General features: G+C 46.9%; 1 protein-coding gene across 2 annotated transcripts in view; it reads left to right on the top strand.

Moving 5' to 3' along the window:
* The window catches only part of IL6R (interleukin 6 receptor), an 89,836-nt gene extending 85,550 nt beyond the window's left edge, over positions 1 to 4,286 (top strand). For both annotated transcript variants that reach the window (XM_081226272.1, XM_081226271.1), the window contains exon 10: positions 394 to 4,286. In XM_081226272.1, the coding sequence (XP_081082398.1) occupies positions 394 to 640 (247 nt within the window). In that variant the 3' untranslated portion in view covers positions 641 to 4,286. The remainder of the gene's footprint in view (positions 1 to 393) is intronic.
* The last annotated feature ends 8,597 nt before the right edge of the window (positions 4,287 to 12,883 follow it).

Raw genomic sequence — 12,883 nt, 5'->3', positions numbered from 1 at the left:
ACTTCAGTAGCTGTGGCACGTGGGCTCAGTAGTTGTGGCTTGCGGGCTGTAGAGTGCAGGCTCAGTAGTTGTGGCACACAGGCATAGTTGCTCCACGGTATGTGGGATCTACCTGGAGCAGGGCTTGAACCTGTGTCCCCTGCATTGGCAAGCGGATTCTTAACCACTGCGCCACCAGGGAAGCCCTCTTGGGATATTTTTGATGACTCTTCAGAGGATTGTGTAACTCCTGGTAACAATAAACAGCCAATGAATAACTAGTTATCACTTCTTGGAGCTGAAACCCAGGAGTGCCAGGCCACCAGGGCAGCCAGCTGTTGGTGTTTTTCTCGCGGGTTTATCACAGAGGGAACTCAACATTTGCATGGTTTGTCTTTGTGTGTCTGTGTGAAGGTTCAAGAAGACGGGGAAGCTGCAGGCTCTGAAAGAAGGCAAGACAAGCGTGCACCCACCGTATTCTTTGGGACAGCTGGTCCCTGAGAGGCCCAAGCCCACCCCAGTGCTCGTGCCCCTCATCTCCCCGCCGGTGTCCCCCAGCAGCCTTGGGTCTGACAACACCTCGAGGACTAGCCGACCAGATGCCAGTGGCCCTCAGAGCCCTTATGACGTCAGCAACAGAGACTACTTCTTCCCCAGATAGCTGGCTGGCCGGGCGGCACCTGGCAGCCTGGGGTGTCAGGCCCCCTGGACTGTGTGGATGCTGAAGCACAAACTGACTTAGCAAAAGACGCTCCGCACTGCCATGCCAGCTCATCTCGGGTGCTCGGGGCCTCTGGCTTCACCTCTACAGAAGGGCCTCGCAGAAAGTTCTGTGCTGGGTGAAAAAAAGGTTTGCTGCGTCTGTTCAGAAGGAAGAGATGGTTGAGTTTTTGAACCACTCTTCCTCCAATGCCCTGCTTACAGGGCTTAGAGTGAACTCAGGCCCCCGTGAAGAGAGGGCTGTCAAGACTCTACCGGACACTCAGGTGGGCAGAGCTGGGTGGCTGCACAGGCCTCAGACTCCCCTCTGGGCTTGGTGTGGACAAGTTGCTGGCCTCCCGCGCACCCCGACCCACCTCCAGGAGCTGCACCCTCAGGCAGGTGGGATGAATGTCCAGCCAAAGACTCCCCGAGTCACTTATCTCTTGGCCCACCACACAGTTTCAACTTCTAGCTTCTTGAAGCCCAAGTGCCTTCGCAATTCAGTTTTTCTAGGCCTGAGATTGGCTTTTCTTAAACCACTGTGGCTGGGGGAAAGTCTTACCTGCTTTTCTTCACTGAACAGCTGAGAGGGGGGTGATAGTATCTCAGGGCCTGATGGTTTGAAATGGAATTATAATTAGTTCCTCATTAGCATTTTTATAAATGTGAATGATAGTCCTGGGCACTTGCTGAATCCAGAAGCAAACGCACTGGCTCGATTTCCCTTTTTGGATCCCAGGACTTCAGGAAAGAAGCCGCGGGGAAGGAGGGGAGTGGTGGGGACAGGGTCTCCATGCTTGTCTGTCATAGCATTGCTGAGGGGGACAGTGGCCTCTGCAAACCACCATTCTCCATTCTCCCCCTCCCCTGGCCCTCCAAAATGAGAACTCGCATTAGGGAGAGCTTCTGCCAGTGGTGAAATCAAAGCTGCCTTATTCCAGCTTTGTTTATTTTGGTTTCAACTGAGCCTGAGTAACCAGGGAAGGTAATATTTATGCGAAAAGACGAAAGAACCCGGCAAGAATGGATTTTAATTTGGTTTTTAAAAGCTGCTGACTATTTTATCTTCAGAGGGTGGAAGATCCAGTATTAGCTGAGCGTCAGTATAGAAATAATGGGGGAAAAACACAATAGCTTTGTTTAGCACAAAACTGAGTCAAGTGAAAAAGGAGGAGAAAAGGAGATTTTGCCCTATTAGAGAAGAGACTCTGGTTTCATTCTAAATTTTGTTTTTGCCTTAAAAAGTGAAAAAAAAAAAAAAAAAAAGTCTGCCTCTTCTCTAATTTAGCGGAAAAGCAGCTTGTTACTACTCCCCCAGGCGGCTGAGAAGGAAATGGTGTCCAGCTCCGTGTCACAGTGCTGGGAAGCAAGCCTCCCACGATTACCCAGCAGGTCAGCTGAAAATCCCCACCCCTGAAAGCCATGAGCCCTTGGGTATCAGAGGAGGTTCATTAAAACAAACAAACCAACCCTAAACTTGGTGCCTTCCTCTCTTTAGTTAATTCCTTGAATGTGATTCAGTTCAGCTAGTTTGAAGCACCGAGTAAATTTCTAGCCGTGAGACTGCACTAACCACTTCAGTTCACTTTTCTGTCTGGGCTTTGAAAATTCAGTGATGTTAGTGGTTACCCAAACAAGCACCCTCAAGTATTCTGGGATGTCCCAGAATGAAGCTGTGATTAAAATCAGTCGTGTAACCACCACTAAAAATTTACCAGACCACAAAACGTTTCTAGTAGTCTCCCCTTTTAGAAAAATAACCACCAGCACCAGATAGGTGGGGAAAGGATGGAAATGACCATGTTTTATTTACCATTTGCCAGGTTCAAACTGTTATGATGTTGGACTACGCAGTGATTTTCATTGCTGGCTTTGGCTGTAAATTTCAGACCCTGTTTCTGCTTTTGGCAGCTAATCTTAACTTGACAAAAGTGAGGCAGGTGGTTTTGTTTTGTTTTGTTTTTCTCTAAATTTTCCTTGACTGAGAACAGCAAAAATGCTGTTAAAGGGAAATATAAAAAATGAGAGTCTGCATGAGATAGGGTGATTCTGTGCCCACGGTTCTTTAACTCTTGACAAAGTTTTACCCACGTGTAATATTACCAGAGCCAGGCAGAGCGGTGCTAGTGGAAGATGTGAAATCCAGATAGCTCATGATTGCTGAGAGCTAGGCAGCTTTGATCTCCAAATTGTTATTGCTTTCATTATTATTGGAACGGAACTGCATTTTTTTTAATTGAAGAGGGTTTTTTTCCCTTTATTTTTTTATAAGCTAGTATAGATGAAGGAAAAATATTTGTCTTCTCTGGGTTGTAGGCCTTGCTCAGTGTACACAGGTATACACCCTAAGCTTTCTCTGTCCTTGAATCTGTGGTCAGTGAATGTGTGTTTCAATCCACAGGTCATTCTTACCTGTGTTTCTGCAGCACATGTGCTGCCTTTTATCCTCAACAGTGATGCTACTCACCTAATACCTGTAGCAATCTGCTACACAGCCAGATGTGAAATGTTAGCACAGCGACAATTTTTGTTAAAGACGGGCAACTTATCCTGCTGGGTGGGAAAAGTTGAAAATATGCTAGATCAAGGTCTCAGTTAAAGTGGTCATTAATTTTTGTAGCATTAATGAAAAAAAAAAAGGTCGAGGAGGTAGCATTGAATGTGTCTACAAAGCCCTTGGTGACTCTGAGAGCTCTTTGCCCCGATGGAGCCTTGCCCTTGCAGTTTGTTGGCCAGGCTCTTGGCTCACCCCGAGTGTCCGCCATTTCCCAGCTGCCCCCAAGGGAAGGAAACACCATTACAAGGGGTGGAATCTGATGCTGGAATGGATTGGGAGCCCACCGGGTGGTGAACAGAGCTGAGCAGGGCAGGCTGGGAGTGGTGGTCATGGTTTGTGGGTTTCCTGCAGAATGTTCAGGAATGTCTTGCCTGGCTGCTTTAGTGCTGCGCTATGTCGCTTCATCAAAGGCACTTAAGATTGACCCAGTTGGGGAGGAGTTGGTGAGAAATTTATCTTAATTTGGAGAAGCAGGGGCAACTGGTGGTCCTTGGGAGCATGAGCCTGGATTCCAGCCTTCTATGCAGCAGTTGGCAGTGGGGCTGTTGCTGAAAGGGAGCCCAGCTGGCTCAGCTTCTGTGCCAGACACTCCTGAGCATCCCCGAAAGGTCCTTCCAGCATCGTGTCCTTGGTGTAGCCTGGCCCCAGCGCCAGTGAGTTTCTATGGCAACCTTAATGATTATTAAGGAACATTGTCAGTTGTATGAACATATGCTCAAATGCTGATATACTTCAGAAGGAAAGGATTGGAACAGCATGTAGCAAGGCTGTTAATTAATAGAGAAACCATATTTGGATGGAGATCACACATCCGTTAAATAGAATACCTCAACTTTACATTGTTTTTTTCTGGAGAGAAATAATAGTTTTAAGTTTTTGTTTTTATTTTTTTACTTAATTACCTGAAAGCAAATACCAAAGGCTGATGATGTCTGTATATGGGGCAAAGGGTCAGTATGATGTTTTTCAATGTTTTCTCTTTTTACCAGCTACTTCGCATTTAAAGTGAAAATTGTAAATGTTTGAAATAAATAAGTTCCAAAAATTATGCTTGAGGGGTAATTATGCTTTGGCACCTGCGTCATTTCAAGGAAAGACTTGAATGATTATGGGGGAAAGGGGTAAGGAAAGATGGGTTTAAAATTAAGGAGGACCATTTTGGGGTGAGCTTCTCCTTAATGCAGGATTAAATTACCTCTGGGAAAAAAATCAGGTAAGTTTAAGAAATAAGTAGCAATCTCTCAAAGACTTTAATGATGAAAGTATTTCCCCAAATGAGCCCTGGGGTTTCTGGAAGGGGCGTAGTTGCTTCTGCCATGTTTACATCATTATCAGGTGATGGACCTGTGGGGAAGGAAAAGGAAGGGCCATTATTCATCAGAAGACTGTTTATTGGACAGGAGGGTGTTAACGGAATCACAAAGGCAACCTTGTACTTCTTGATCATCAGATAGGCTGCATCTGTCCCCTATTGAAAAGGGTCCTCAATAAGAAAAACTTGGGACACAGCCATCCCATATCTTCCAAACAGAGGAAAGTCATCGTGTGGATGCTCTGTGGATAAGAGTTGCTGTGTAAACAGTTCAGGGCTGGGGAGGAGGAAACTGCATGGAAACCTGGAAATTGTGTAACTCAGACCAAAAGCTGAAGTGTGAGGCCCTGCTGTGTGACCCCACCCCACCCCCGGCCGCCTGGGCAATCAGAGGAAAGCCTCACGACCACACCTACAGGGCCCATCGACTCCCTGAGGATGCCACTGTCTCATTTGAGGTTGGTCCCTGTCTTGCAGAAAGCGACACAGGAAACAGATGTCCCTATGGTGGCTTGGCTGTGTGGGCCCCACGGAGGGTGCAGGAGTGGGTGTAAGGGGCAGGAAATGGGAGAGGCTGCCTCCCTCTTCTCCACGGTGTCACTGTTAGGATGACATGCTTATGATGCTCTTTCCAGAAGAATTTGGGGGAGCAGATGGTGAATCTTGTAGAGGATGGCAAGGAACACTCAATTCCTGGAACAGCCACTAAGGAAAGCATTTTTCTTATTTATTAATGCATAAGGAGACCAAACCTTTCTCCATGTCTGTGAGAAGCACAGGCCAGAGGCAGGGAGCTGTGTGCCTTCCTGCAGTAGCAGAAGTGTGCCGTTGAAGGGCCTTAAACTGGTCCATGCAGTGTTCAAGGGCTGGGCTGGGGGCACAGCAGCCCCTCCAGCAGAGTGGTGACCAGGTGGGCTGCCTGAGTGGCCTGTCGCTTCAACAATCCTGAGCATGAGAGTGAGCCCTGCACTATCCTTCAAATACTGCCAACCCCTCCTTTCTCTGTGAAAGTTCTGTCTTCTTGCTGATGTGTGTTACTTAAAAACAACAGAACAACCTCAGCCACATCTTATTTCATACCAGCAGTTTTCCATGACCATCCAAAACATGAATACAATGAAGTTTTTCAGTAAAATCCGGAAAGACTCATACTATGGGAGTAAGCAATATTCAGTTAGGATATTTCTTCTAAGGTAACTTCAAATTGCTTAGTAAAGCTGCCCAATGTCCACAAAGAAAATAGCTTACTATTTTCTTTCTTTTTTTTTTTTTTTTGGCGGTACGCAGGCCTCTCACTGCTGTGGCCTCTCCCGTTGTGGAGCACAGGCTCCGGATCCGCAGGCTCAGCGGCCATAGCTCACGGGCCCAGCCGCTCCGCGGCACGTGGGATCTTCCCGGACCGGGGCACGAACCCGTGTCCCCTGCATTGGCAGGCGGACCCTCAACCACTGCGCCACCAGGGAAGCCCTTCTTTTTTTTAAAATTTATTTTATTGAAGTATAGTTGATTTACAACATTGTGTTAATTTCTACTGTGCAGCAAAGTGATTCAGTTATACATATATACATTCTTTTTCATATTATTTTCCATTATGGGTTATCACAGGGCATTGAATACAGCTCCCTGTGCTATACAGTAGGACCTTGTTGTTTACCCATTCTATATAGTTTGCATCTGGGAATTCCCTGGTGGTCCAGTGGTTAGGACCTGGTGCTTTCGCTGCCGTGGGCCCAGGTTCAATCCCTGGTTGGGGAACTAAAATCCAACAAGCCATGCTGCGTGGCCAAAAAAAAAAAAAAAAAAAAGTTTGCATCTGCTTATCCCAAACTCCCAATCCTTCCCTCCCCCACCCCTACCCCCTTGGCAAGCACAAGTCCATTTTAATATTTCATTATGATTTTTTAAAGAATGAAATTTATTGGGAGGACAGTGAATTCTACTTTGGTTTTTAAATGCCTGTGCTGCACAGTGAGGGTTTTGCATTGATGAATGGTATAAGTGGGACATTCTGGAGTCGGTGCCCAACCATAGATGAAGAGAGGAAGGAAAGGTGGAGGAGGCTGGCGTGGGCACACCCACTTGTGTGGGCAGCATGTTTGCCCTGCAGAGCACAGGTGTACACGGGTGTACACTGGAGTCACCACAACCAAGCAGGGATTCCAGATCAGTCTGATGTGTACTGAGATGCTTCTGAGGAAGGTGGTGGTGATGGACCCCGAGGGTGACTGTGGACCGTGATTGTATAAGGTGGGTGTTCTGGGGCCTCGGACTTCAGGCCTTGGTGAAATTCAGTGGATCATGTCCATGGATGGGTCCAGGGATTAGAAGAAGCCCAGGCTCCACCCCCAGGCCCTCTGAATCACAAAAGTGGGTGTCTGTTTACATGAGTGTAAGGTCCTCGGTTTTTCCTGCTGTGCAGCCGGCTCTGAGGGTCTCTGTGCTGGAGACCACAGGGCAGGAGGTGAGATTCTATAGCAAGATGTTACTGTGGGTACTAATTGGGTAACAAAATCTGTGGACAGCAAAGAGCTACACCACTGGCCCTACTGGTTACCTAGAAGGCCACCATCCCCTTTTGTTCAAGATGGTCTATTAAAATTAGCTAATAGGGCTTCCGTGGTGGCACAGTGGTTGAGAATCTGCCTGCTAATGCAGGGGACACGGGTTCGAGCCCTGGTCTGGGAGGATCCCACATGCCGCGGAGCAACTAGGCCCGTGAGCCACAACTACTGAGCCTGCGCGTCTGGAGCCTGTGCTCCGCAACAAGAGAGGCCGCGATAGTGAAAGGCCCGCGCACTGCGCTGAAGAGTGGCCCCCGCTTGCCACAACTAGAGAAAGCCCTCGCACAGGAACGAAGACCCAACACAGCCAAAAATAAATAAATTAATTAATAAACTCCTATCCCCAACATCTTAAAAAAAATTAGCTAATAATAACGACAACCGTTTATGGACCCTCCACCATGTGCTTGACAAACAGGATATTCTTTCTCATAATGGCACTGCAAGGAAAGTGTTTTCACCTGTTTACAAGTGAGGTCACAGAGGCTCGTATTGGTGAAGATAGTGATCTAAGACACCTGAGCTAAGAGGCTGACCTAGACCCCAAACTTATGTCTGCCTGACTCCAAGGCAGGTGCTCTTCGTCCTCGCTGTGTGGCCCCTCAGCCCCTGGTGACAATGAAGATGGGCCTATCTTTCCAACCCCTTTTCCAGGCCAGGTGCCCTCACCCTGTGCTGGGTGGGGCCTGGTCCTCTCACCCCTGAGAGGAGATGGACCTGGATTCCTCATTTGGTTTATCACACCCGTCAGTGTGGAAGCTGAGACCCTGGGAGTCTGAGCCACACGCTGGTGGCCTCAGCGTGTCCCTGAGGCCACCAGACCCGGGCGCTGCTCACATAATAGGCAGCCACAGAGAAGATGGGCCACAAAGGGGAGGGGCAGCAAGCAGCTCCTTACACCTAATTGTCCTTGATCAGAAACCAAACCAAACCACTTCCCCTCCTCTGTATCAGCCCTGTATCTATTCCTCTGAACTCTGTGTTCTGTTGCTTCCTTGGTGTAAACTTTAATGAACTTCCTTGAAATCCCCTAACTGTGCTTTTTTTTTTTTTTTTTTTTTTCCCCCCGGTACGCGGGCCTCTCACTGTTGTGGCCTCTCCCGTTGCGGAGCACAGGCTCCGGACGCGCAGGCTCAGCGGCCATGGCTCACAGGCCCATCCGCTCCGCGGCATGTGGGATCCTCCCGGACCGGGGCACGAACCCGTGTCCCCTGCATCGGCAGGCGGACTCTCAACCACTGCGCCACCAGGGAAGCCTTAACTGTGCTTTTTTTATGGCGTGGGAATCTTTTTCTGTCCACTCTGCCTCTGAAAGGGTGAATGATCACCACACTAAGATGTGGTTCTCTCTGGGCCATGAGATCCATTCAACCACCATGCCGCCTGCTGCAGGGATATAAGAGGAATCAATCCCTCCCCCAAGTGTCAGTCCACCCACTGAGCCACACAATTAAGGTGCAAACGCTCTCTCTGGGAGCAAGTGACTAATCTGGTCTAGGGAGTCAGGGAAGGAAGGGATAGGGAGAGTGAAGACGGAGGTGGAGGGCTCCGGGTGGAGGGGGCGGCCCAGGGAGGCTGCTGGTGCAGGGCCTGGGGCTGGGGGGAAGGCCTGCCTTGGACATGCTCTGCGGTGAGCAATCTTTTGATATTCTAAGAGCATTAGGGAGCTGCTTGAAGACCGGATTTGCACCTACTTTTTTCTTTTATGCATATTAAAAATTTTTTCATGAGCCTGTATGTTTTTACAACTAGAGTAAGCTTTTCACTGACTAACTTTTGGGATAGTTCAGCCAGGTTGTACTGCTTATGAAAAATTATTTATTAAAAAGTGCAAGATGGGGGGCTTCCCTGGTGGCGCAGTGGTTGAGAGTCTGCCTGCTAATGCAGGGGACACGGGTTCGAGCCCTGGTCTGGGAGGATCCCACATGCCGCGGAGCGGCTAAGCCCGTGAGCCACAACTACTGAGCCTGCGCGTCTGGAGCCTGTGCTCCGCAACGGGAGAGGCCGCGATAGTGAGAGGCCCGCACACCGTGATGAAGAGTGGCCCCCGCTTGCCGCAACTAGAGAAAGCCCTCGCACAGAAACAAAAACCCAACACAGCCATAAATAAATAAATAAATAAATAAATAAAATTAAAAAAAAAAAAAAAAAAAGTGCAAGATGGGACTTCCCTGGCAGCAAGGAATCTGGTTAAGAATTCGCTTGCCGGGGCTTCCCTGGTAGCTCAGTGGTTAAGAATCCGCCTGCCAATGCAGGGGACACGGGTTCGAGCCCTGGTCCGGGAAGATCCCACATGCCACAGAGCAACTAAGCCTGTACGCCACAACTACTGAGCCCACGTGCCACAACTACTGAGCCTGTGCTCTAGAGCCTGCGAGCGCAACTACTGAGCCCACATGCCACAGCTACTGAAGCCTGCGTGCCTAGAGCCCGTGCTCCACAATGAGAGAAGCCACCGCAATGAGAAGCCCACACACCACAATGAAGAGTAGCCCCCGCTCACCACAACTAGAGAAAGCCCACATGCAGCAATGAAGACCCAATGTAGTCAAAAATAAATAAATAAAATAAATAAAATTTAAAAAATGCTTTAAAAAGTACTATATTGCTAAAAAGTGCTAACCAGTGTCTGAGCCTTCAGTGAGTTGTACATAATCTTTGCTGGTGGAGGGTCTTGGCTCGTTGATGGTGCTGACTGATCAGGTGGTGGCTACTGAAGGTCGGGATGGTGGTGGCAATTTCTTAAAATAAGACAACAATGAAGTTTGCTGCATGGATTGACTCTTCCTATCATGAATGATTTCTCTGTAGCCTGCAATGCTGTTTGATAGCATTTTACCCACAATAGACCTTCTTTCAAAACTGGAGTCAATCCTCTCAAACCCTGCTGTTGGTTTATCAACTAAGTTTATGTAACAGTCCAAATCCTCTGTTGTCATTTCAACAACTGTCACAGTTTCTTCACCAGGAGTAGAAGAAACATCTACATCTCTGCTCATCCATAAGAAGCATCTCCTCATCCATTAAAGTTTTATCATGAGATTATAGCAATTCAGTCATATAGTCAGGCTCCACTTCCAATTCTAGTTCTCTTGCTATTTCCACCACACGTGCAGTTACTTCCTCCACTGAAGTCTTGAGCCCTTCCAAGTCATCCGTGAGGGTTCCAATCAACTTCTCCCAAACACCTGTTAATGTTGATATTTTGATCTCTTCCCATGAACCACAAATGTTCTTAATGGCAAGCAGAGTGGCAAATCCTTTCCAGAAGGTTTTCAATTTCCTTTGCCCAGATCCATCAGAGGAATCACTATCTACAGCAGCTAGAGCCTTATGAAATGTATTTCTTAAAGACTAAGACTTGAATGTGGAAATTACTCCTTGATCCATGGGCTGCAGAGTGGATGTTGTGCTAGCCAGCATGAAAACAACATTAATCTCGTTGTACATCTTCATCAGAGCTCTTGGGTGACCAGGTGCATGAGCAGTAATTGTCAATTAGCAGTAATATTTTGAAAGGAATCTTTTCTCCTGAGCAGTAGGTCTCAACAGTGGGCTTTGTCAACAGATGTGCTGTCGTCCAGGCTTTGTTGGGCCATTGATAGAGCACAGGCACAGCTGATTTAGCATAATTCTTAAGGGCCCTAGGGTTTTTGGAATGGTAAATGAGCATCAGCTTCAAGTCACCAGGTGCATTAGCCCCTAACAAGAGTCAGCCTGTCCTTTGAAGCTCTGAAGCCAGGCATTGACTTCTCCTCTCCAGCTATGGAAGTCCTAGATGGCATCTTCTTCCAATAGAAGGCTGTTTTGTCTACACTGAAAATCTGTTTAGTGTAGCCACCTTCACTAATGATCTTTGCTGGATCTTCTGGATAACTTGCTATAGCTTCTACTTCAGCACTTGCTGCTTCACCTTGTACTTTGATGTTATGGAGATGGCTTCTTTCCTTAAACTTCATGAACCAACCTCTGCTAGCTTCAAACTTTTATTTTGTAGCTTCTTCACATCTCTCAGCCTTCACAGAACTGAAGAGAGTTAGGGCCTTGCTCTGGATTAGACTTTGGTTTATGGGAATGTTGTGGCTGGTTTGCCCTTCTAGCCTGACCACTCAAACTTTCTCCATGTCAGCAATAAGGCTGTTCTGCTTTCTTATCATTCTTGCGTTCACTGGAGTAGCACTTTTAATTTCCTTCAAGAACTTTTCCTTTGCATTCACAACTTGGCTAAAACTTTTTGGTGCAAGAGGCCTAGATTTCAGCCTGTCTCGGCTTTAGGCGTGCCTTCCTCACTAAGCTTAATCATTTCTAGCTTTTGACTTAAAGTGAGAGACTCTTCCTTTCACTTGAACACTTAAGAGGTCATCGTAGGGTTACCAATAGGCCTAATTTCAATATTGCTGTGTTTCAGGGAATTGGGATGCCCGAGCAGGGGACGGGGGAAATGGCTAGCCAGTGGAGCAGTTAGTACACACACATTTATTGATTAAGCCCATCATCTTATATGGGCATGGTTCATGGTGCCCCAGAACAATTACAAGAGTAACATCAAACATTACTGATCACAGATCACCATCACAAATATAATAATGAACAAGTTTGAAATACTATGAGAATTACCAAAATGTGACACAGAGACAGGAGGTGAGAGGATGTTTTTGGAAAAATGACACCAATAGACTTGCTTGATGCAAGGTTGCCATAAACCTTCAACTTGTAAAAATCGCAGTATCTGTGAAGTGCATTAAAGTGCAATAATACGAGGTATGCCTGCCTGTCTAGGTACACCAATTAAGAGCCACTCCGGAATTAGACCTGGGCTGCAATCTGGGCTACCACTTACTATGTGACTGACCCAGTGTCTTTACCTGAAAAATGAGGCTACCTGGTTCACTGAGTTGTGGAGGATTAAAGCAAGATAATGTAGCATGAAAAGCATTTGTTTAGGAGCACACCTGGTGTGTAGCCAAGAGTCTATTCTCATTACTTACATCTTGGCCTTTCACAGGGTCAAAATCCAACACTCAGCAAACCCTGGGCTCTTGTAAATGTGTTCAACCTGAATTCTGAAAACAATTACTCAATTGCTCTGGTGATGTTGGGGAGGTGAATATTTCTCAATGCAAACTTCCTTTTCGGTTAACACAGATGGGAAAAAACAATAAGCACTTGTACCACTGGGTGGCAGTTTATATAAATGTTCAATGGAAATTAAGACTTTGATAGTGAAAGACTCAACACTATAGCCTTCTTCTAGAAACTCAAATGAATTTATTTGTGCGTTTCTAAACAGTTGCTTCCAGTGGTGGTTCTCAGCCCTGGCTGGGTATCAAAATCACCTGGTAGGGGTTTAAAAAACTTAGATTCATCACAGATTGCAGCATCACATCCCATGGATGGACTGGGGGCAACTGTATAAATAGCAAACAAAGGTAAAAACAAAAGCAAAGCCACAACTCTGATGCCTAGTCAGGGACAAGGACAAATGTAAAAACCACCTACTCAGGAAGAAGACGGCCGAGGAAACGGAAGAGGAGAGCTCCAGTGTGGTCCTGTTTTATTTGGGAAGGAAAACATAACAGGAGGGCTCTAAAGGTGAACTCAGAAAAAAAAATTAAGGTCACGTCTGCTGGTTATGTTCAGTTGTGGTTTGTTTACACATTTCATCAACGGTGATTGCAAATGAAACTTCTGACCCTCTCTGCTATAGCAGAAAAGTGTTTTTTATGAAGGGAGGTGATTCTCAAAACTAATTGACTCAAGCAGAAACACTGG

The sequence above is a fragment of the Mesoplodon bidens genome (assembly GCF_964165515.1).
Source record: "Mesoplodon bidens genome assembly, chromosome: 2".
Lineage (NCBI taxonomy): Eukaryota > Metazoa > Chordata > Mammalia > Artiodactyla > Ziphiidae > Mesoplodon > Mesoplodon bidens.
This window is presented reverse-complemented; position numbering and strand designations above follow the sequence as displayed.